The following is a 24,818-nucleotide window of genomic DNA, read 5'->3' on the forward strand; positions in this document are numbered from 1 at the left end:
TACATTCCCCCTCCCCTCCTGGGACAAAGGCCATTAGCTTGGAGAGTCCAATAGAACTGATTCTAAACCCTGAGGAACTGGAAAATCAAGTGGGGCTAACAGCCCCACCGGTTACAGCCCATCAACAGCTGAGGAAAGAATTGGAACAGTGTAAGAAAGATATACAAAATTTTCTATTCCCCAGAGCACCTGAGAGAAGAGGGTGAAAGAGCAAAACTCTGTTGAGCCTTTGTATCCACTGAGAGAAGTACCTGTGGGACCAGGGGAGATTGGCTATGTAAATGCCCCACTTTTCTGTACTGAAGTAAGGAACTTCAAAAAGGAGATGAAATCACTAATGGAAGATCCAGTGGAGCTGGCTGAACAAGTAGATCAATTCTTAGGTCCTAGTTTATATACCTGGCCCGAACTTATGTCCTAATGAATATTCTCTTTATGGGATAAGAAAGAAGAATGGTATGGAGGGCAGCTATGAAGGAGTGGGAAAGGCAGCACCCCCCCGGACAAGGGGTAAGGGCAGCAGAACAGAATTCCCAAACACAGACCCTAATTGGGATAATAACAACCTAGAGGACAGAGCACAGATGAAAGATCTTAGAGACCTCATTATACAGGGGATCAAATTTGGCTGTACCCAAATCTCAAAATTTGAATAAGGCCTTTGAAGTAGACCAGGAGAAGGACAAGACTCCCTCTGCTTACCTACAACGATTAAGGGACCAAGTGAGGAAATATTCAGGGATGAGCCCTGATGATCCTGTAGCTCAGGGAATGTTAAAAGTCAGCTATGTGATATTCAGAAGATATTCTTCTGATGTTCAGAAGAAGATTCAGAAAATAGAAGGATGGGGAAACGGACTTTGGCCCAGTGGTTAGGGCATCCGTCTACCATATGGGAGGTCCGCGGTTCAAACCCCGGGCCTCCTTGACCCGTGTGGAGCTGGCCATGTGCAGCGCTGATGCGCGCAAGGAGTGCCGTGCCACGCAAGGGTGTCCCCCGCGTGGGGGAGCCCCACGCGCAAGGAGTGCGCCCATGAGGAAAGCCGCCCAGCGTGAAAAGAAAGAGCAGCCTGCTCAGGAATGGCGCCGCCCACACTTCCCGTGCCGCTGACGACAACAGAAGCGGACAAAGAAACAAGACGCAGCAAATAGACACCAAGAACAGACAACCAGGGGAGGGGGGGAAATTAAATAAATAAATAAATCTTTAAAAAAAAAAAAAAATAGAAGGATGGATGGATAAGCCATTGGAAGAGTTCCAGAAAGTGTGTGTAAGGAGAGAAGAGGAAAAGCAGAAACAGAAAGCAAAATTATGATAAGCAAAGTCGACCAAATGATTAAGAAAATACTGGAGTCAGGAAGGAAACAAGCAGAGGCAAGATAAAGGTGCAAAATGGCCTTATTTAGATAAGGGGGAAAGGAGAATGCAAGGTTTTGCTGGGTGCTATCACTGTGGGAAGCCTGGTCCTTTCAAAAGGGAATGCCTGAGTTTAAACAAGGAAAGTCATGAATTTTGAGAATTAGGGGGGTCAGATGCTCCTCACTTCAAAAGCCCACTGGGAGCCTTTAGTAAATCTTAAGAGTGGACCCATGTCAAGAAGAAATTACATTTTTAGTCAACAGCAGGGCAGCCTAATCCTCTGTAGCTCATCTTCCCAAAGGGACCAAACTCTCTAGCAGTTCCCTTACAGTCTCAGGGGTGAAAGGAGAAGGATTTGAAGTCCCCATTCTTTCTCCCACTAAAATTTTTGGGAGGACAATCAAATTGTAGGCTCTTTTTTGTATTTTCCAGAAGCTGGGAGTAATTTCTTGGGAAGGGACTTAATAGTATTCATGGGTCTGGATTTGGAAGTTTTGGAAGGACAGATAGAAGTAGTCTTAGCCATGCTCACCGAAGAAGATGAAAGAGATATCAGAGAAAAAGTGTGGGTGAGAGAAGGGAATAGAAGGGGGTTCCAGGTATCCCCTATTAAGATCAAATTGAAGAAGGAAGGGGAAGTTATTTGTCAAAGACAATATCCCTTTCCCCTTAAGGGGAGCCAGGAACTTCAACCCATCATCAAAGGCCTCCTTCAGGATGGACTCTTGGAGCCCTGCATGTCCCCCTTCAATTCTCCTATCTTGCCCATACAGAAATCAGATGGTAGGGCCATTAATCAAATTGTTCAGGTTCGACAGCCAGTAGTCCCAAACCCTTACCCTCCTTAGTAAGATCCCCTACCATCATAAATGGTTTCGTGTAATAAGTCTAAAAGATGCCTTTTGGGCCTGTCCCCTAGATCCAGAGGGTAGGGACTTTTTTGCCTTTGGGTCGAACGATCCCTCTACTGGAAGAAAACATCAATGTAAGTGGACAGTTCTACCCCAAGGCTTCACAGAATCCCCCAACCTCTTTGGGCAGGAACTAGAAAAAGTATTGGAGAAGTTTGTAGTCCCATCTGCAATTTCCCTTTTACAGTATGTAGATGATCTGCTAATATCAGGTGAAGAAAGGCAGATGGTGGCCCAAACTACAAAGAGCTTATTGAATTTCCAGGGAGATCAATGGCTAAGAGTGTCAGAAAATAAGCCACAATTTGTAGACAAGGAAGTCAAATACCTGGGTCATTTCATTAGCGAGGGAAGGAGAAAGATCCAGAAAGAATTCAGGCCATTACTGAATTACCTCTTTCCTGGACAAAAAGAAAACTAAGAAGATTTTTGGGATTGTTGGGATATTGTAGATTATGGATAGATTCTTATGCTTCCCAAACCAAGGAATTATACCAATAACTGTTGGAGGAGGAACCTGACAAATTAGAGTGGAAGGAGGGGGAAGTAAAGGCCTTATAGGGGCTCAAATGGGCATTGGTGCAAGCCCCTGTTCTAGCCCTCCCTTGCCTTGAAAAACCTTTCCATCTGTTACAGTAGATAAGGGGATAGTCTTGGGAGTCCTAACCCAGATCTGGGGAAGCCAAAAGAAGCCTGTGGCCTTCCTTTCCAGAATCCTGGACCTCATCTCCAGGGGATGGCCAGGGTGTGTTCAGGCAGTGGCAGTAACTGCTTTCTTAGTAAAGAAAGCAGGAAACTGACCTTTGGAGGGACCTTAGTTGTTAGCACCCTTCATCAATTCAGGACTATTTCGTCTCAAAAAGCAGGAAGGTGATTAACAGATTCCTGATTTCTGAATTCTGAAATATGAAGTGATTCTAATGGAAAAAGATGATTTAATATTGACAACTGATCATAGTCTGAACCCAGACTCTTTCCTTTGGAAAGGGACCAACCAGGTAGAAACTCCTGAACATGATTGTTTAGACTTACTTGAATACCAAACCCAAGTCCAGCCTGACCTAGGAGACCTTCCCTTACATTTGGTGAAAAGTTGTTCATAGAGGGTCTTCTAGGATCCTGGAAGCAAAAAGGCACAATGGCTATGCTGTTGTTGATGGGCTAATTTGTGAAGTGAAAGAAGCTGGCTCACTGCCCAATGATTGGTCAGCTCAGACTTGTGAGCTATATGTTAAATCAAGCCCTTAAATTGTTAGAGGGAAAAGATGGTATAATCTACACAGCCTGTAAATATGCCTTTGGCATGGTCCACATCTTTGGAAAACTTTGGGACAAAAGAGGGAAGTAAATTAGTCCATGTGGAACTGGTAAAATAAATGTTAGCCAATCTGCTCTTATGAAGAGAAATATACATGGTACATATAAATGGGCCTCAGAAATGCCATACCTTTTTACAAAAGGCAACAGATTGGCTGATGAAAAGGCCAAAGAGGCTTCTCTCTGTTCCCCTCTGGAACTGATGGTCCTTATACCCTCCATCCCCAAAGAAATTGGAATCCCTGTATTCTCTGAAAAGGAAGTAAAAGAACTAGAACAATTGGGGGCAACCTTAGATAGCCAAGGGAAGTGGCTCTTACCAGATGGCCAGCAGATGTTGAATTAACAAGTAATGAGGGAAGTACTAGTAGTTTTGCATCAAGGGAGTCATTGGGGAGTACAAGCTATATGTCACCTGGTCCTCAAGCATTTCGGGTGTGTGGACCTTTATACTATAGGCAAACAAATAAGTGAACAGTGCATAATCTGTCAGAGAGTTAATAAGAAAGTTTTAAGAAAGCAAGTGCTGGGAGGGAGCCCAGCTTCAGACCATTCCAGAGTATTCAGGTTAATTATACTGAAATGCCTCCTGTAGGTCAACTAAAGTATGTTCTAGTTATTGTGAATCACCTGACAGGGTGAGTAGAAGCATACACTCTAGCCTCAGCTACAGTATCGGGGACTTAAAAAATTATCCTCGAATAACTCATTCCCCAATATGGCTTAGTAGAAAATATAGATTCAGATAATGGTTGTCACTTTACATCCAGAGTGTTGCAAAATATTATGCAGAGTCTAGGTATCGATTGGAACTTCCATACACCCTGGCACCCGCCATCCTTAGGAAAAGTGGAAAGAATGAACCAAACCTTAAAAAAAACCAACTCTCTAAATTGGTCTTAGAAGCCAAATTGCCATTGGTTAAATGTTTGTCTATATCTCTGTTAAGAATCTGGACTGCCCCTAGGAGGGAACTTGGAATTTCTTCTTATGAAATGCTCTTTGGTCTGCCCTTCCCTGGGAAACCCAGAGAACTCCCCTCCTTTGAGGTGAAGGATCTCTTTTTTCAAAATTATATACTGGCCTTGTCTTCTAGTTTGTCATCCCTCAGGCATCAAGGTTTGCTGGCTCAGACTCCGCCTCTTAAATTTGTAGTCCACCAACACTGACCTGGCAGCTGAGCCCTAATGAAGTTGTGGAGAGTCCAAACTCCAACCGACCTGGGGAGGACCTTATCAAGTCTTGCTGACAACTAAAACATCAGTCCAAATGACAGAAAAAGGCTGCACTCACTACACTCAAGTAAAGGGACCAGTACATGAGCCAGATGATAGTACCCAACAACACCGTCCAAGTCCGGGGAAATAACTCCAGCTTCAGATCTCTTAAAGATCACTCTGAGAAGGCAATAGTTTGAAGGCGTATCAAAAAGTGGGAGGAACTGGTCAGACTATATCAGTGAACTTTGCCGGAAGATATCCCTCAATTTAGAGGGGAGGCTATTATCTATATCTACCTTGTCTAGTGCCTCAAAAGATTAGCAGGTGAAAGATTTAAAGTTTCTGAAAATGAGAATAATTATATTGACTATGATGTTTCAGATTTAGGTCACGACAAGTCCCATTAAATTGATAGTAAATATAATCAAAGGCCTAGATTCTCAAACTGTGCAGTTTGACTCCTGCCACATGATAAGGTGTGGAAATTTAGGACAGCAGTGGCAGCTGAGTGGGCGAAATAAATGTCTATGCCCGGAGTCACTGAGAGGTTATCTCAACATCCCTTCCCCTGTCTCAATTTGAGCCTTGTGTGGTGGACTACTGAATACAAGCGGTGACCCCTGGGAACAGAGGAAGCCGTACTCACTTGAGACTGTCAAAGGACAAGATAGCCTTTTATAAAGGTAATACCCCACCAGGCTGCAAAAATCTCCAGTGTAACCTGGTAGTAATAATAACCATTAGAAAGGCAGATAAATTCAGCAATAACAACCATTAATTCTTCTCCTGAGAGAATCTATGGGATAGGGGTGGACATTACAGGTAAAGATCCTCTGGGGAGGTTCCGACTTCTAGTCCTTCCTCCCCCTGCAGATATGATGTCAACAACATCCCCTCCAGCTAACCCTTCAGAGATACCAAAAGAAAATCCACCAAAGGCCAGTTCTCTGATGCAGAATAATCCCAAAGCAGTCAAGATACTTAAGGCAGGGGATTTAAAGCAGACCATAGAAATAGAGACAGGATATGGAGAACAAATGCCTGGGTAGAATGGGTCAAATATACAGTTCAGAGTCTAAACAAAAGCAACTGTTATGCTTGTGCAACTGTTAGGCTTGTGCAACAGGTACTACTTATATTGTACTGTTTCCATTAGGTATGGAGGAGCATGAAAGGGACTTTAAGTGTATGGTGCTCCTCTTCTAGAATGCTATTCCTGGTGAAAATTATAGTATGTTGTCCTCTCTTCCTTACTGTCAAAAAGGGAAACATCAAAGCTGTTCTGGCTTCCTCCCTTGGTCTAAGAAGTCATTCTGCCTGTCTCTCTAGATGGGGAAAAGGGCTCCAGGACCTTAGGACCATGGGCTTGTATACACAAGAATTGAATGTGAGTGAGGATAGTACTGGCAGTTTCTCCAGTTTGGTCATACCTCGAGCAGACCTGTGATGGTACTGTGGAAAGGGCGTTCTCTGACCAATACTGTTTGAGAGGTGGGGCAGAACCTGTGCTCTGGTGCCTTTGGCTATGCCATTCACCTTGGCATTTGAAAAAGATGTGAAAATAACATCCCAGGGAGGGAGAGAGAAAAGAAGTCTGCTTGGTTCTTTGACAGGCAGATTTCCACATGAATTTAAGGCTAGAAATCAAGTAGGAGCTGGGTTAGAGTCATTCTTGTTGGATTAATTACATTTATTATAATCAACAGAGATTTATTAATTACAACAAGGAAGCAGTTTAAGAAATTGTAGGACAATTAAATGCTATGAGCAGAATAACATGGAAAAATAGAATGGCCTTAGATATGATGCTAGCTGAGAAAGGCGGAGCCTGTATTATGATTGGAGGTAGTTGCTGTACATTCATGCCCCTGATGGAACTATCACTAAAGCTTTAAAAGGCCTGACAGCCCTACCTGAGGAATTAGCAGAGAATTAGCAATTCACTCACAGGGTGGCTGGAAAATTGGTTTGGAAAATGGAAAGGGGTTGCGCTGTACATCTTAATTTCCCTCATTATCTCAGCTGGGGTGTTTACCACAGTTGGATGTTGTATTATTCCCTGTACCCAAGGGCTAGTTCAAAGACTCATTGAAACTACCCTTAACAAACAAATGCCCGTACAGTATGGACAAAACCATTGGTACCTCCTTAAAGAAGGAGATCCCTATGATGAAGACTGTGAGATAGCTCTTAGAAAATTTGAAGAATGGAAATGGGAAAACTAAAAAGAGTTTAAAAGAAAGAGGGGCAATTGTAAGAGACGGGGATCAATTTAGTTTTTCACATAAAGGAAATATGAAACAGGGAGGAAGAAAAAAGTAATGTAAACTGGCAGCCTACTGCCTCTGTCTTCCACTCCCAGGTTAAGCAGGAACAAAGGAAACCAGCTTAAGCCGATCCTAAAGCTAGTGGAAAGGATGCACAAGAAAGAGCTAAGTCAATATCAGTTCAGCACTCAGTTCCATTCCTTATTTGGCAAAAGGAGTAGGTAAAAGCCAAAACGGTTGGACTGTGATGGGGGAAGCTGTTAATCAAAAACTGGGAGACTTGTGCAGGAAAAGTTAGACCTCTCGGATAGGCTGTAACCTCTATGTATCCCATCTATGGAGAAACAGAGGTAGGGCTTGTGTGCTTGGCTTAGGGGTATAAATTGTGTCATTTTTCTTTGTTCAGGGCACCAGCCACATTTTCTGGTTGTTTGCCCCTTCTTGCAAGATTGAGAATAAATTCTTCTCCATATTCAGGTGAGCCTTATTTTCTCCCAGAAGATTTCTTTCTTACAATTAGTATATTTAATAAATTATGACAGTGATACTGTCTTCACACAGGAAATCTTGACTTGTACATGCTTCAGTTTTTGATGTTGAAAGCATGTCCCTAAGAAATACTGAAGTCCTTATTGGACTTAATTCCTGTATAAATAGAAAGCAGTCATTTAAAGAGATTAAAAATTCTTTACTGATTTTACTGAGATTTTGATAAATAAGTGAAATATTGGTTTTACATTTCCGTGAGGCTATCCTAGTTATTGTTATGGAAAATCTGGAGAGATGGTTGTTTACTAATACCATTGTGATACATGGTAAAGAATAAAAGTTTGGATTCAGAATACTTGGGTTCATGTTTTGACATAAACTCATTTACTAGTTTGCCTGACCTTGGGAAAGTTACTTACCTCCTCAGAGTCTTAGTTTTCTTATGTGTGAAATAGGAATGCTATCTACCTAGCTAGATTACTGAAGATTCAAATGAGTTTAACTGTAAAGCAATTGTATGATGATGGTGATGATAATGGTACCTAAGTTGTCACTCAAGTAATTTTTTCCAGAGATTGTGGGGGAACTAACTACAGTTTTAATAGCAAATATTTAGTGGACACTTAAAATATGGCAGACCTTGTTCTAAGCATTTTATGAGTAGGCCTAATGCCTTAATACAAAGGTGAAACATTCCGTATATTGAAAGTTAGTAAGAGTTCGGTGTTCAGTTATTTTCCTGTTAGTATACCTCTAAATTTAAGATAGAAATCAGTGGTAAAACACTTAATGCACAAAAATTCATTTCAGGAACAAACACTTAAGAAAAATAAACCAAACTTTGTTTTATTTACATTTAAGTCTAAAAGTACCTAAGTTTATTTTTCTAATTTAAATTTGACCTTCTGGTTCTCTTAAACAACTGATTTTCACTCAGCTGATTTACTTTTATTAATATTAATTTATAGTATATTCAAGATAGTCATTTAAAATCTGCTGTAAAATGAAAAATATTAATGTGGGAGTAATGTAATTATTGATAGACTTATCTACCCTACTATTCAATAATATCACAAAAAGAATTCCTGTAATTGTAAGATTCTTTCAATAATAATTTCGTTTTTTAAAAATGTTAGAATCCCAACTATATGAAACCTTTTATAAATTATTCTAATGTTTTCAGATTCTTCTTAGATAGTTTCATGAAATTCTCAGATGATTTCAAAATAGCATTTACATTCTAAATGGTAGTTTTCTACAACTTAATTCACAGCATGACTCATTTAAAACATTAATAGGGAATTCAGCAACTTTCTGAACCACCATTTGGCTCAGATTGTCAACCTGTACGAAGTTTTTGGAACCTGCTGAGTATCCTGTAGTCGATAAGGCCAAATACAAGAACCTATGTGTATTCTATTCCCATGTATTTTTTAGGTATTTGCTGAGAGAAATTAGAGTTCATATAAGAGCTGATTTTATTATACGGCATGATGATGGCTGTCACCCACAGAAGTTTCTGTCTTAAGAGGTCTGTAGTATATAGCCAAATATAGTTTGCGTTATAGTCTAAGAAAATGTTACTGATACATTACCTCTTATATGTCATATGTCACAATAAATCTAGTTACCACTTGTCTATTCTGTAGTTTACTGAGAATATTTTTCAGTGAGGGGACTCTCATGATTTTCTTTAATATTCTCTTTCTTTATCATTTAAAAAGTCTTAACTCTGTCCTTCCCACTTTACCCCCCTTTTTTTAAAAATAGATTTATTTATTTATTTCTCTCCCCTTTCCCTCCCACCCCGGTTGTCTGTTCTCTGTGTCTATTTGCTGCGTGTTCTTCTTTATCCACTTCTATTCTTGTCAGCGGCACGGGAATCTGTGTTTCATTTTGTTATGTCATCTTGTTGTATCAGCTCTCTGTGTGTGCAGCGCCATTCCTGGGCAGGCTGCATTTTCTTTCTTGCTGAGCAGCTCTCCTTACGGGGAGCACTCCTTGTGCGTGGGGCTCCCCTACATGGGGGACACCCTGCATGGCAGGGCACTCCTTGTGCGTATCAGCACTGCATGTGGGCCAGCTCCACACGGGTCAAGGAGGGCCGGGGTTTGAACCGCGGACCTCCCATGTGGTAGACGGACGCCCTAACCACTGGACCAAGTCTGCTGCCATTTTACCCCATTATTATCTAACACTTTTAATCTACCAGGAAGAGTTTTGTGGTATATGTGTATGGCTTAGATCAACCAGCATTCAAATATATTTTGGCCACTTTTATGAGGACATATTTTTTTTCATTATATTTTATTATTGATCACTTTCAGTTAGTTTACTGGGAAGGATTAACCTTTTACTTTTATATTGATGGAATTTAGGAGGACATTTTTAAAAGAATATGTGAAAATATGGTACCAATAACTAGAAGGAAAATCTTGCAGCATACATTGAAATTTTAAAGGTGAATTTTCATTACTCTTTTGTTCTGTTTTTTGTTAATAATCTATCATATGGCCTATTTATAAAATTAACTTATTTTATACTTCGTTTATATCCTTTTGTTATCTTTTTCAAGTGAGATAGAAATAGTTATTTTAAAAATTAGATGTGTATTATAAAAATGAGGCAAAAATAATATATAAATCCATAAGTTGCCTCATGTAGGTAGGGATCGAAAGAAGACTATGTAATGATACTACTTGTAGAAGTATAATTATTGTATTAATTATGCATATTAAATTCATGTACTCCCTTTTACAGTTTATGGGATACTTTCTCATCCATTGTCTTACTAGACATGTAAGTTCTACCTTGAACTGCCATTTATTCATTTCCTAGAAGTGGGTAAGTTATTGGATCTTCAACTTCAGTTTTTAAATATGTCACCTACATTCTGCATAGGGTTATTATTAGAATACAAAAAAAAGAGTATCTCTGAGGGAGAGAATTTATAATTGCAAAGCTTTTTGTTCAAATTCTCCATTTAAAATATAAAATAACAAGATTAAATGTTTCACAAATTAATTGTACTGCCTACCAGCATCTTTTATTATTTGATATTTATTGTAAATTCTCTCATTGTTTATCACACAAGTTTTCAAATTTTCTTGTTTAATATGGTATTCCTTAATTACATCCCTTAACTTGTTTTCTCAACCCTATCATAAACATGATGGTTTTTATAATTTTAACTTAAACTTTTTTTGTGGCAACCTGCATAGTTTGATCTATCCAGCAGCCACTCAATTAATTCTTGGTTACTATAATTTTCTAGGTGTCACATTTTAATAGTAAGGCTAAAGGCAGTAGTACTATTTCCTTTGCAACATTTTAGTGCCTTCAAATATTTACCCAACTTATCCTAATCTGGAAAAGGTTATTCAGAAGCCACAGTCAGACAGCAGTAAATAGTATTTTAAAAAATGCTCTAGGTATTTTTTTGCCATTGACCTAGGAAATGTAGCTTAGTTGTTATTTTTTTATTACACGTGTTGCCTGGCCTTTCATTTTGTATGACCAACTTTTTATACCAAATTGAATAAGCCATTAGCTTTTAGTATGTAGGAGTGTAGATCCATAGATATTTCCCATTAGGCCAAAAAAAAAAGTCTGTAAAAGCAATATCCCTTAGGGCTAGGTCTTTCAAGTTGACCTAATGATCTAAAGCACTGCTCCACAGCACCCTCATGAGAAAGAACTATGTTAGGTGATTCCTTGACATGCAGAAATATTAATTGGAGAGATGTATGCATCCTTTCAGTAATCTTTAACTTTTGGACTACACCACATTTAATAAGCAAATATTCTGATTCAGGGAATTCATTTTGTAGTTTTATAATTTAAAAATTATTATCCAGCAAAGTTATAACCCATGTGTATCATGTGTATTTTTATAGGTTTTGCTGAAATAAGCATACTATATTTAGATAATCATATTGTATTGATTAGATTTTTCTTTTTAAAGAATTTCAAATTTCACTTAAAAATAATTTCCACTGGTAATGGTCGTACAACTCTGTGAATATACTAAAAGCCCTGAACTGTGTATTTTAAAAGGGTGAATTATGTGTAATGTGAATTTTGTCTCAATAGGACTGTTATTTTTAAAAATGTTCCACTGCACAAAATGTTTTCATAGGTGAAAATTAGTAGATAGAATTTCAATTTATATATAGAATTTGTTTTAAAAAGTTATTAGCCTTAATAAACTTCTTAAGCTTTAGAAATATAAAATCCTATGTAACTTATAAAATCACTTGTGTTCTTATTCAGTTGTAAATTAAAGAATCTTCAGAAACTGTAGATAAGAAAATAACCTATTTGAAAAGGCAATGTGTAAGTCTTCTAATAATCACATCTACCTTGTAGTCTACTAAGCATTTCCTAAATTTAACTTCCTTTGTGTCCGTAGGTTTCTTGCCAACTTTCACTAGTAGTAAACAGCTTTTCATAACCATTTTAGGAAAAGAATCAGATGTAAATATCTTCTATAAGAGTAGTTTAGTGAAAGCATTGGCTTTCCCTCCTCTAGACTATGAGTGATATACTCGAAGGTGGGCAAATAACATCATTTTCTAAAAACCAAACTAAAATATTAAATATACTGCTTAATAGATTTCAAATACAGTCAGTTTGGGATTTGGTTGGTAAATTTGCTTGACATTATGAATTTATACTGAAAACTCAGAATGATGAATAATATTGTACCATTGGTTCTTGTATAGACGGTGTATTTTTCTTCCTTTTAAAAGACATCGTATTTAATGTTAACTTTCTAACAGAATTCTTTGCAACATTGTTTTAAGATAAATACACAGTCAGGCTTTGAATTTTTTTTTTTTTTTTTTTTTGTAAATATTAAGACCCGAGTACAAAATGAGGGCTGTATTGTGGATTAAGTGAAATATCTCAAGGCTGTGCTGTTCTGATAACTGAACCTGTAGTGACCTTTCTCAGACACAATTACAGAGCTGTATGTTTTTCCTTTAATTTCATCAGGGGTTTAATTAGTATACAAATAAAACTTCCCTTATCTTCCTTTCTACCTAATTGGCTTGTCTTCGCTTATATATGAAGTATGTGAAAGTGGGCTGTAATTAGGGTGACCGTGTTAACCTTTTTTCCTCAAACGTACTGTTGCCTAAAGGCCTCAAGGCCTAAAAACAGTGCTTTGGATTATTGCTTTGCAATCACTATGGCTGTCCCATAGGTTTTCTCATGAGCAGAAGGGCTCTGGGTGCTGCAGGTTCCCACTGCTTAACAGGATCTTCATTCTTCTCCCCACTAAATGTTTATTGATTATCTCGCTGTTCCAGGCTCAGCCTCCAACAACTTAATATCAGGTGACAGTCAGGAGAGTTCTCCAAGTAATTAGAGTTGAGCATTGGGGGAACAATTAGGAGCAGAGTTATTAAACTTGATTTATCCTATTCTCTCCTGAACAGTTTCTTGGATATCAGAACATCACACTTTCACAATCTACCCTGGTTGAGAAATTAGTGGCTAACCTGCTGCTTATCATTGTTGCCTTGCTGCCTGGAGGCACACCCTCTTGGTTTCAGTCATTCAGTTGGAAATATTAGAGTCTATAAAGTTTATCATGGGTTTTAATTAGATAAATTTAAAAAGGAGAAAAAACTTAACTTAAAATTATATATATGATATAGATACATATGTAAATATATATATATATTTACACTTTGTATTAGGATTTTTAAAAGAATCTTTTGTCATCAAAAATAGGAAATGTGGATATTAGAGAAAAGACACATCCTAGAATCACTTTTCATGTTTTGGTGTCATGTTTACATCCTCATAGACATTAGAGTTCATTGATATATGTATGTGTGTATATATATTACTTTATGATGCCCATCAACTCTTTTTAATAGAGATTTGTCTACTAGTAATATAGCTATTAATAGTCTTTTTCAAAAACCATATTTTTTTCATTTTTACATTTAATGAAGTATGTTTATATCACTTTTTGTTTCTTTCTTATAATTTCAAAATGTTAGACTGGGTTATTCAACTACGCCCCTGAAATAGTATAAGCTTTAGAAGAATGTGGTGGCTCTTTGTCATTATTCCTAAGAGATGAAAAGTAATGGAAACAAGAAGATTTAGATATATAATATAGTAGAAATTATAATGCTGAGTTATATCTTCTTTGGGAGAATATCATAGGATTACTGAAAAGTCAAGTGTGGTTTTATAATGAGTCCAATATCATGGGTTCTCTCAGATTGGACCATTGAGCTTCAATCTGGGGAAGGCTGGAAACAATATGTCCAACTTTGGGTAGCCCTCACAAATATATGCCTCTAGTCATAAGAGTTACTGAGCAAGAAAATTTGAATGGATTGGCATAAATGTATTATTTCTGTTGGAGAGAGAATTCAAGCTTTATGAGTAACTGATGGTGGATCATTAGTTTTATCTTCAGATCTGAAAAATAACGTTTTTTTGTTGCTTGAAAGATGCCAGAAATACTGGCTTTAAAAGGACTCAAATGGGTTTTATTTTTTTAAATAAATAAATTTGTGATATGTCAGTGCCTTTATATGTCTTAACATTTGCACAAAATAAGTAGGTTTAGTGGGCATTTAAACCTAGTTTTTATCTTTTAAAAAAATTAGCTTGAATCAGTGACTATTACTTGTGGGATATTCTTGAAGATCTGTTAATATGAAAGATTTAAAATAAAATATATCTAATAAGCAATTATAGTTTGCTTATTTTTATTTTTTATTTCTGGCTTTTATTTGTCTGACAGCAACTTGACTATTTGAAAAGTGAAATACTGAATTTTAAAAATGGAAAGGTGATTGCTTTCAGTTCACCAGGCATTAGAGTAAATTCTACTTCTATGTAGACAGCTTGAACTTTTTATACTACCCGTTGTGAATGCATTTAAAGAATACTGTTAGAAGACTTTTAATTATGAAATCAGGGTATTTTGGTTATTCTTTATTGGATTTTTGAAATGCTGTTGTAGACGTTTGTGTATAGCTAAACTCTGAGCGAGGAAAAAAAATTGTATACAATCAACTGCTTAGCTCATTGTCCAACAGATTTAATTGAAAAACTGTTTGATAAGTCCATATTGTAGAAACTTTGTGTGCAAAGGAGTGAGCAGATTTTTAGTGCCGAGAGAAACCCCTCTGATTCTTATACTATTTTGCATTCTAGAATTTGGAACGAGGTCTAGAATTTACCCCTTTAAATAGTTTCTGATTCTAAGACCCTAAATCCTGAACTTTCAAGAGAAATTTTGAAATTTTTTGTGCTAAATGACCATTTCAGATTAAAGAAATATGATCAACAGATATTATACTTCTTTGACTAGGAAAATATTTATGAATATAAATAATTCTCAATGGAAGTATTACTCTGTAAGTTTCTGTTAGTTGAAACTTGATTACATTTTGTTGCTATACTTGGCATGATAGCTGTTTACTTAGAAGGAAGTAGATTTTATTTAGAGTACATTTTGTTTGTTCACTAAAATTTCCATAATGAATTAACTACTTCAAATATATTTATAAGTAGTGCTACTTTTTAATCCTGAGCTCCCCATTGTCTTGTAGGTGTTCTAATCCATTTTCTTCCCAAACACACATTTTGGACATTTAATAGTTGTTTTAAACAGACCCTAAGCTTCATGTGCTTTTCCCCCTTGAAATCATTATTTTTTACCCTTAAAAAACACAATTTGAGACTTTGATATTCATATATTTTCGGTAAGAAAATATTTACCTTGCAGTATTTAAAAAAATAAAACAGTATTGTGTTCTATAGCAAAATATCTTTCAAATTCTTATCAGTTTTATAATTTCTAATTGGTAAGTACGTAAAATAGTCACAGAAAATTTGTTAAACCTTGATATGTAATGACCCAATTCTACTTCGCAGTCTGTATTCTTCTTTGTGTAATAGCTTATAGCATAAATTGAAGTTAATTATCAAGACTGACAAGTAACTCTGTTTTCTGTCTGCTTGCAGAGTCTCTCTGAGGCAAAGATGGAGCTGAGAAGAAAAGATCAATCTCTGCGTCAGCTCAATAGACATCTTACCCAGCTGGAGCAGGACAAGCGTCGACTAGAGGAGAACATCCATGATGCAGAGAGTGCCCTCCGCATGGCAGCCAAGTGAGCATTTGCACCTTGGGGAGATCACTTAAAACAGACAAAAGATCAATTCTTACTTTCATGCCTCAGGTTTTAGCCCTGGATAATACAGTGTTAGAAAACAAAAGTACAGCTGTCTCTCTTTGAAATTCTCTGATATATCTGCAAAAAAGAAAACTCTTAACTCAACGTACTACATGTATATTTTATTGAAAAACCTCAGGAAAGTATAAGTTGCAATATAAACTCTTAATTATGTGTATTTTGTACTCTGTTGTAGCATTACATGTTTGAGACCATTTTTCCAATTAATATGAAATGTCACTTTCTTTACTTAAAACTTTTGTGTAGTGTATCTTCTCCCACATATTACTCATCCTCTTCTTCCCCATTCCCCCCCAATTTTGCTTTGTTTATATTGTAATATATTAATATTGTAAGTAATAATTCCATAAAGAAATGCTAGTATAAAATCAGTGTAACATAGCATCTTTTAAAATACAATGAAAATATTTTGGAGGTGGAATATTCGTTTTAATTTTCTAGCTGTGTATTCTAATATATAAAATAGAAAAAAATACAGTTTTCAGAATGAACAAGTATGTAAATATGATTAGACTATTTTTCCTTTTACCAGGTAATCAAGTTGATATATACTGTGAAGTTCAAATTGAACAGCTCTGTTGGGCATTTTTATTTGTTCACCAAGTCAAATTTCATGGAATACTTTGAGATATTTCTTTGTAAACAGCATGTCTGAAAAAATCTATTTAAGAATTACAGATACATCTAATTTTAATAAACTCAGTGTTTTGTAAATTTGGAAGTCGATTTCTGTACTTGCACAGATGTATATGTTAAAAAATTTTTTTGAGAGAAACTATCTTTCAAACATAAAAGTTCTGAAATATGAATGTAGTCTGTAAACTAGATCAGAGAATATGGAATCTAAAATCTTAGGATATCCATAGCTTTACCAGTGGGCTTGGGAAATTGCTCATGCACAATGAAAAGATGAATTTTCACAAGGCCAAATATTGGCATGTTTAAATATCCACCAATTTTTTTTGTTTGTTTTTTAATTGTTTTTAAATACCCACCAATAATTCTATAGAAAATTGTAAAGCTGTATAAAACTAAGCCATATTAGGTATATATAATTGCCTCTTTTTAAAATATAAATTTGATTAAATCAGTTTTTTTGTTGTCTTTGAGTCTGAATTTCCTCATGTCAAATGAGGGGCTTAGCTTAGATAATTTTCACTGTATCTTATAGCTCTGAAAATTTTGAGGTAAATGAAAACAGGATTATAAAACATCCAGTTTTGTATTCTTTGTTTTCAAATTTCATTTCAGGAACTTGACATGTATCTTGTCTGTGACCATGGGCACATGATCTTATAAGATGAAAGAAAGCTGATTTGAAACTTGGAAAGCTAATACATTATTTACTGTTTTTAATTTATAAGTTTTTGTTTTTAGCATTTTCATTCAAACTTTTAATTTCATTACTAAGGCAAAATTCAATATTCAAGGCTGATAGAAGAAACTAGTAATTTTGTATCTAATCAAGGTCATGGAGATTTTTTGCACAATTATAACACAAATAGCCTATTTAGAAAAGGAAAATATCCTTTTGTATAGTATGGCCATTTAAAAAATTTCCTTATTACTAAGATTTCAGGTCATTTTCATTAGAAAGCAAAAGAATAAAAGTTTTAGTTTCTTCAGCACGTTTTCATTTATCAATAATGTAATCATGATTTCTTTTTTTAATTTTTCTTCATTCTCTTTTAATTTTGGGATGTCTTTAAGTGTCTCCCCCTGTCTAATTTAGGACCAATATTATAATTGAAGATACAATTAAATATGGAAATATTCCAATGAATATGGTCAAGTTTTATACTTAAAAAAAAATAACAATGATACCCAGCCTTTACTTTTTAATAAGGCTTAAAACTTGGATTTTACTGAAACCTAATATTTCCTTTGTTTTTTCTAGAGACAAAGAATGTGTGGCTAATCACATGAGGATGGTAGAAAATATGCTTCATAAGGTAGTGTAATTTTTCTTTAATATTACTAAGTTTGTCTTATGTCATTGTTCTCATGATGTTACTCATTACTTTTATTAAAATAATCCAAAATATGAAAAGTACTTTAATTCCTTTTGTAACCTTCTTTGAAAATAAATTAACAAAAAGATATTACTTTTCTTGGTTGAAAATGTGCATTATACAGTATTATTGTAAACCCTTTTCCAGAATATACTTTATAAAATTATGAAAATAGTGGTTTCTCCATACTGGTATAATTGCACTTGAATTATTTGTGGTCTTTGCTGAATAAACCAGAGATCATTTAAGATTCTCACATGTCTCATAATCATAAAATGTTTGACTACAATGTCTAACCTCTTACTACTCTTAAACCTACTGTCCTGTGTGTATATATGTACATGTATGTGTATATGTAGAGAGAGAGACCCCCCACAATGTGTGGTCTTTGGCATTACTTATATATCTTAACTAGGCAGTAATGTTATTCAAATAGAAATTTATTTTCCTCTTTGTAAAAATAAAATAAAACAGAGAAATGAGAGTGTATGCTTATGTAATAATATTCAACTATTTTAAAAATTTGATTCCTTCTGTATGATAAACTCTGACCTTTATAGTGATGAATAGCATAATGAAGGTGTTAACATATTAGTAAAAAATTTAATATATTACCCATTTTTATATTTTGTTAATAGTCCACAATCATGGGTATATTTATCTTATCATTATTTAAAAGTAGAGAAATGTTGTTTATGTATTTCTTTTATTGGCTAATAGACAATTTCTTGGAAATGCAATCACATAATAGTTTTTAGATATGAAATTTATGAATGAATCATATTTAGAATTTTGTGAATCAATTTATTATTTAATATGGTTTTGTAATTCACTTAAAATACCTGAAAACTAATCCTTCTAAAGATACATTAAATATTAGCAAACTAATATTTAATATGTGAGAATTTTAGAAATACAGAGCATCAGTATTGTTTTAGTTATTGAAACTTTACCATTATTTCATACCACCAAGACATTTTGGAAAAAGCAAATATTCTGAGTGCTATTTACTTTTAAAGGAATATTTGTTTGTGACTATGCTTTCTTCACTTCCCCATTTAAACGTGTTTATTCAGTTAGTATTGTTTAAAAATAGTCATATCAAATCCATATATGCTATGAATCTGAAATTTAGATTTGAAGGAAGAAAAGACAGGTTTGGCTAGGACTTTTGCACTTTATGAGATTTTAAATAGAGTCATTTACAGCACATTTAGACACCCTTTTTTACACTTGCTCTTGGTTTTGACATCCAATTGTTTGTTCATCTTCCCAGCTAGTGGCAGAAAGAATGCTGGATAGCAGCTGTCTTGGAGAATAGACTTTAATGTCAAGGGACCGCAAATATGAAATGTAAATGTTGTACCTTCTCCTTTCCTTATGAAGATGGCAAAATATATATTTTAACTATAATAAAGGCTGACTGTAACTGAACAATTATAATCATACAATTCTTCAGTTGCTGTTCATTTTTTTTAGTGTTATATGGAAAGAAAGGTATCTGCAAAACTGGCCCATAGCCACTGTAGATTGATTTTTGCTTTATGACATTTTCTGCTTACGATTTAATAGCAAATTATTTTTATTTATGTCTTTGGAATTTGTATTTATATAGTGGCTTTAAATTACCCATTACTTTTCAATCTTGAGGTGAATTTAGAAAAGCTAATTGATTAGTGAGGCTAATTCTCTTTCCTAACAAAGTGTGGGTAAGGGTGAGTGGGTTTTAAGAATGAGTAGGTTGGGAAGCTGTTGTGGCTCAATTGATAGTGTCCGCCTACTATATGGAGGGACCAGAGTTCGGTACCCAAGGCCTCTTTACCTATGTGGTGACCTGGCCCATGTGCAGTGCTGCCGTGTGCAAGGAGTGCCATGCCACGCAGGGCTGTCTCCTGCATGGCAGAGCCCCACACGCAAGGAGTGTACCCTGCAAGGAGAGCCGCCCTGCATGAAAAAAGTACAGCCTGCCCAGGAGTGGTGCCGCACACACGGAGAGCTGATGCAGCAAGATGATGCAACAATAAAAGCGACACAGTTTCCCAGTGCCACATGACAAGAATGCAAGTGGACACAGAAGAACACATAGCAAATGGACACAGAGAACAGACACCAGGGGGGTGGGGAGGGGAGAAAAATAAATAAAATAAATCTAAAAAAAAAAAAAAAAGAATGAGTACGTTATAAGAACGTTGCCCAGAGAATCCCTCTGAAGCTCTTGGATTAGAGATGGTACAATTCCACCTGTCTTATGCCAGAATTCAGATTTACTTTTCTGATGACCTTGAACTTTACAGGGGTCTTTTTGCTGTATTGGAGAAATTAAGAGTAGTACAGAGGGAGAATCCAGACCTGGCACAGGAAAAATGGTTGTGGTCACATCTAAACTTTTTAGAAAAGTTAACTGCAAATAGTCACGAGTTTAACACATGCATTTTCAGGGTATATCACTTCAAGAATAAAACTTAATTGTATCTTCTAAATTGAATTTTTAAAAAAGTTTTATTTTATTTATTTATTCCTCCCCACCACCTCATTGTTTTGTACTTGCTGTGTCTGTTCTTCCTTGTTCCTTTAGGAGGAACTGGGAACTGAACCTAGGACCTCCGATGTGGGAGGGAGGCACCTAATTGCTTAGCCATCTCCATTCCCTGCTTTTGTTGTGTCTCTCATGTTTTTCTTCTTGTGTCTGTTGTTGCGTCATCTTGTTGTGTCACTTTGTTGCATCATCTTGTTGCGTCAGCTTGCTACACTTGCCCATCGCGTTAGTTCGCTGTCTTGCTTGTCTTCTTTAGGAGGCATCAGGAACCTCTGTTCCCTGCTTTGCTGTGCATCTTTTTATGTTTTTCTTCTTGTGTCTCTTTTTGCATCAGCTTGACATGCCTGCCTGTCACTCCAGCTTGCTGTCTTCTTTAGGAGGCACAGGAACTAAACCAGGGACCTCCCATGTCATAGGCAGGAGCTCAATCGCTTGAGCCACATCTGCTTCACTACTAAATTGAATTTTAATAATAATTTCTGACACAATAATCAAATAGACCTCTTTTCATGAAAACAGTATTTCCTTTCTTGCATTTTAAAGAACTTAGATGGAAGATGTTTATTTTTATATTTATATTTTATATTTATATATTTATATAAATATAATATATTTATATTATATTTATAGTTATATTTTAGGGGAAACTTAAAAAAGTTTTTCACCACTAAGTGTGGTGTTATCTTTGGTTTTTTTCAAACATGCCCTTTATTAGATTGAAGAGCTCCAATTATTCCTAATTTGTTCAGTATTTTTTTTAATCATGAAAGACTTTTGGATTTTCAGATGCATTTTCAACATTAGTTGAGATGATTGTTTTTTCCTCCTTCATTCTATTAATATAGTGCATTATTCTGATTGATTTTCTTGTGTTACTTTTGCATTCTCATGATAAATCCCACTTGGTCATGCTCTATATCCTTTTCAAAAAAAATTTTTTTTTTATTAAAATTATTTATTTTTACAAATTACATTCAAAAAATACGAGGTCCCAATCAACCCCACTGCCCCCACCCCCTACTCCCCCCACAGCAGCACTCTCTCCCATCATCATGAGACATCCGTTGCACCCAGTAAGTACATCTCTGAATATCACTGCACCCCGTAGTCAATGGTCCACATCATATTGTTTTTCTTTATTTATCTCCCCCCCCCCCCCCGCCCCCAATGGTTCTCTCGTCTGTCTGCTCATTGTTTGCTTGCCTTCTCCAAAAAGCACCGGTAACTGAACCAGGACCTCCCACATGAGAGGCGAATGCCCAACAGCATGAACCACATCCATTCCCTGCAGACTGTGGCATCTGCTGGCTTTTTGCACCTGCTTGTTGTGGAGGGGGCGGCATCTAGCTTTTTGTGGTGGGGACAGCATCTGCTCATCTTTTTTTTAGGAGGCACTGGAACCTGAACCCGGGACCTCCTGTGTGGTAGGAAGAAGCCCAACTGGTTGAGCCACATCCACCTCTCCCTGTATATCCTTTTTTTTCCTTTTTTAGAAGAGATACATAGATCACACAGAATGTTACATTAAAAAATATAAGAGGTGCCCATATACCCCAATCCCCATGCCCCCCATTCATCTCACATCAACAACTTCTTTCATTAGTGTGGTACATTCATTGCATTTGATGAGTACATTTTGGAGCATTGCTACACAGCATGGATTATAGTTTATGTTGTAGTTTACACTCTCTCCCAGTCCATTCGGGGGCTTATGGCAGGATATATGATGTCCTGCATCTGTCCCTGCATTATCATTGAGGACAATTCCAAGTCCTGAAAATGCCCCTGTATCACACTTCTTTTTCCCTCTCCCTGCCTTCAGCAACTCCAGTGGCCACTGTCTCCACATCAATGATAAAATTTCTTCCATTGCTAGAGTCACAATAATTCTATAGTAGAATACCAGTAACTCCACTCTAATCCATCTTTAATTCCTCCATCCTGAGGACTCTGGGATGACAATGTCCACTCTACCTGTAAATCGACAGGGGGCTTAGATCCCATATCACTGATGGATGGAATTCTCCTGCTTGCAGCTGTAGACTCTCTTGGTTTCCTGGTGTGGTGGCTGACCATCCTCACCTCCCTGTTAGCTGACCTGGTTAAGTCCAACATACCAGAGAGTAGGTTTTGAAACTCTGCTGAGGCTCAGGGCCCAGCTGGCACACAGACAGTCCAGAGAGTCAAGTCTCCTGAGCACACACCAACCCCAGCGCCAACCACAGGTTCAATAAAAGTGATAGAAGAAGCATACATAGAGAGGTCACATCTGAGTCCAACTCTATCACACTCAGGAGCACCAATTCCAAAGTAGGGCCCACTGACAAGACACTGAACTCCAGAGCCATCTGTCATGACCGTAGGACCTGGGTATCTCTCTTGCCCTCAGGAGCACCCTACCTGGGGTTGTATGTACTTTGGCTGTCTCTGAGATCCTGGTGAGATATGCATAAGGGCGAGCCCTCTGATGATCTTCCGACTCATTTTGAAGTCTCTTAGACATATAAACTCATTTGTCTTTATCTTTTCCCCTTTTTATTCAAGGTCTTTTTCTAGTTGCATCACCAGCTGATGCTTGGTAGTAATCCCTTGGTGCTAGGGAGGCCCATCCCCAGGAGTCATGTACCATGCTGGGGGGAAGGTACTGCGTTTACATGCTAAGTTTGGCTTAGAGAATGGCCACGTTTAAACAACATGGAGGCTCTCAAGAGGCAACTCTTAGGCACCCTACAGCTCCAGGCCTAGTTGAAATTTCAAGTACACAGATTCATAAACAGTCGTCAGTGTGAAGGGCCCATCACTGGACCATCTTTCTTCACTGGTCTTTGCCCTTGTACTTGGGGGATTGTTGCTGCTCCATTGGGGAGTGTGACAGAGTTTCCCGGAATGGGAACTCAGCACTCCATCAGGTGTGTGAAATTCTACTCCCTATGTCAATACCCAATGAACATACAAACATATCTATATACATCATATGCATGCCTTTTAATATGCTGCTAGATTAGTTTTGCTAGTGTTTGATGAGGATTTTTGCATTTATGTTAGTAAGAACTATTGTTCTTAAGTGTAGTTTTGTTTTCTTGTGATGTCTTGTTTTGATTTTTGGCAGCAGGGTAATATTGACCTCATTTAATGAGTTAAGAAATATTCTCCCCTTTCCTGTTTTTGAAAGAGTTTGGAAAAAAAAGTGTGATTTTTCTTTAAATATTTGGTAAAATTCTCCATTAATACCATCTGTTCCTGAGCTTTTCCTTATTGGAAGTTTTTTGACCACTTATTCAATATCTTTACCTTAAAGTATATTCATATTTTCTATTTCTTCTTGTGTCAGTTTTGGCCGTATGTGTGTTTCTAGGAATTTTTCCATTTGTCGATGTTATCTTATTTAATGTCACACAATTGTTCATAGTATTGTCTGAAAATCCTCTATATTTCTGTAAGAGGTAATGCCCCAAATTTCATTCCAGATTTCAGTAATTTGTTACTTCTATTTTTCATGATGAGCCTAGCTAGTCTTTTTTTTTTTTTTTTTTTGAGGTACCAGGGCTGGGGATTGGGGATTGAACCTGGGACCTTGTATATGGGAAGCTGATGCTCAACTGCTGAGCCACATCAGCTTCCTTGAGTTGGTTTTTTAGTTTGTTTGCTTATTGTTTTTGCTTTTGTTTTTTCAGGAAGGAATGGGAACTGAACCTGGAACCTCCATGTCAGAGGCAGGTGCTCAACTGCATGAGCCGTATTCGCTCCCCCAGCTAGTTAATTTTGTTGATCTTTTCAAATAACCAACTATCAGTTTTGTTTTCTCTATAGTTTTCCCGGTGTTCTTCTATTTATCGCCACTATAATCCTTTTTATTTCCTTCTTTCTGCTTGATTTGGGTTTAGTTTTCTCTTCACTTTCTAATTTCTAAGGTGGAAGTTTAGCCTTACGATTTGAGATTTTTCTTCTTTTTTAATTAAGGTATTCACTGCTATAAATTTCTCTTTAAGCCCTGGTTTCACTGCATCCTGTAAGTTTTGGTATGTTGTATTTTGGTTTCGTTCATCTCAACATATTTCCAATTTCCTTAGTGATTCATTCTTTGAAAAATTGGTTGTTTTAGAATGTGTAGCTTAATTTCCATATTTTAGTGAACTTTCCAGATTTCCCTCTGTTACTGATTTCTAATTTTTCCCATTGTGGTTGGAGAAGATACTTTGTGTGAATTCAGTCTGTTAAAATTCATTGAGACTTGTTTTCTGGTTGAACATATGGTCTATCCTGGAGTCCATGTGCACTTGAGAAGAATGTGTTCTGTTGCTGATGGGTGAAATGTCCTCTAGATGCCTGTTAAGTCTAGATGTTTTACGTAGTATTGCTCATGATGTCTATTTTATTGTTTAAATTTTGTTTCTTCTTGTCTATCCTGGAGAATGTTCCATTTGCACTTGAGAAGAATATGTTCTGTTTTTGATGGATAAAGTATTCTATAG

General features: G+C 36.6%; 1 protein-coding gene across 5 annotated transcripts in view; it reads left to right on the forward strand.

Moving 5' to 3' along the window:
* The window catches only part of CCDC171 (coiled-coil domain containing 171), a 549,802-nt gene that overhangs the window by 357,341 nt on the left and 167,643 nt on the right, over positions 1-24,818 (forward strand). For all 5 annotated transcript variants that reach the window (XM_058301890.2, XM_058301891.2, XM_071216746.1 and 2 more), the window contains 2 exons: positions 15,569-15,714; positions 17,696-17,750. In XM_058301890.2, the coding sequence (XP_058157873.1) occupies positions 15,569-15,714; positions 17,696-17,750 (201 nt within the window). The remainder of the gene's footprint in view (positions 1-15,568; positions 15,715-17,695; positions 17,751-24,818) is intronic.

Source organism: Dasypus novemcinctus, chromosome 8 (assembly GCF_030445035.2).
Source record: "Dasypus novemcinctus isolate mDasNov1 chromosome 8, mDasNov1.1.hap2, whole genome shotgun sequence".
NCBI lineage: Eukaryota > Metazoa > Chordata > Mammalia > Cingulata > Dasypodidae > Dasypus > Dasypus novemcinctus.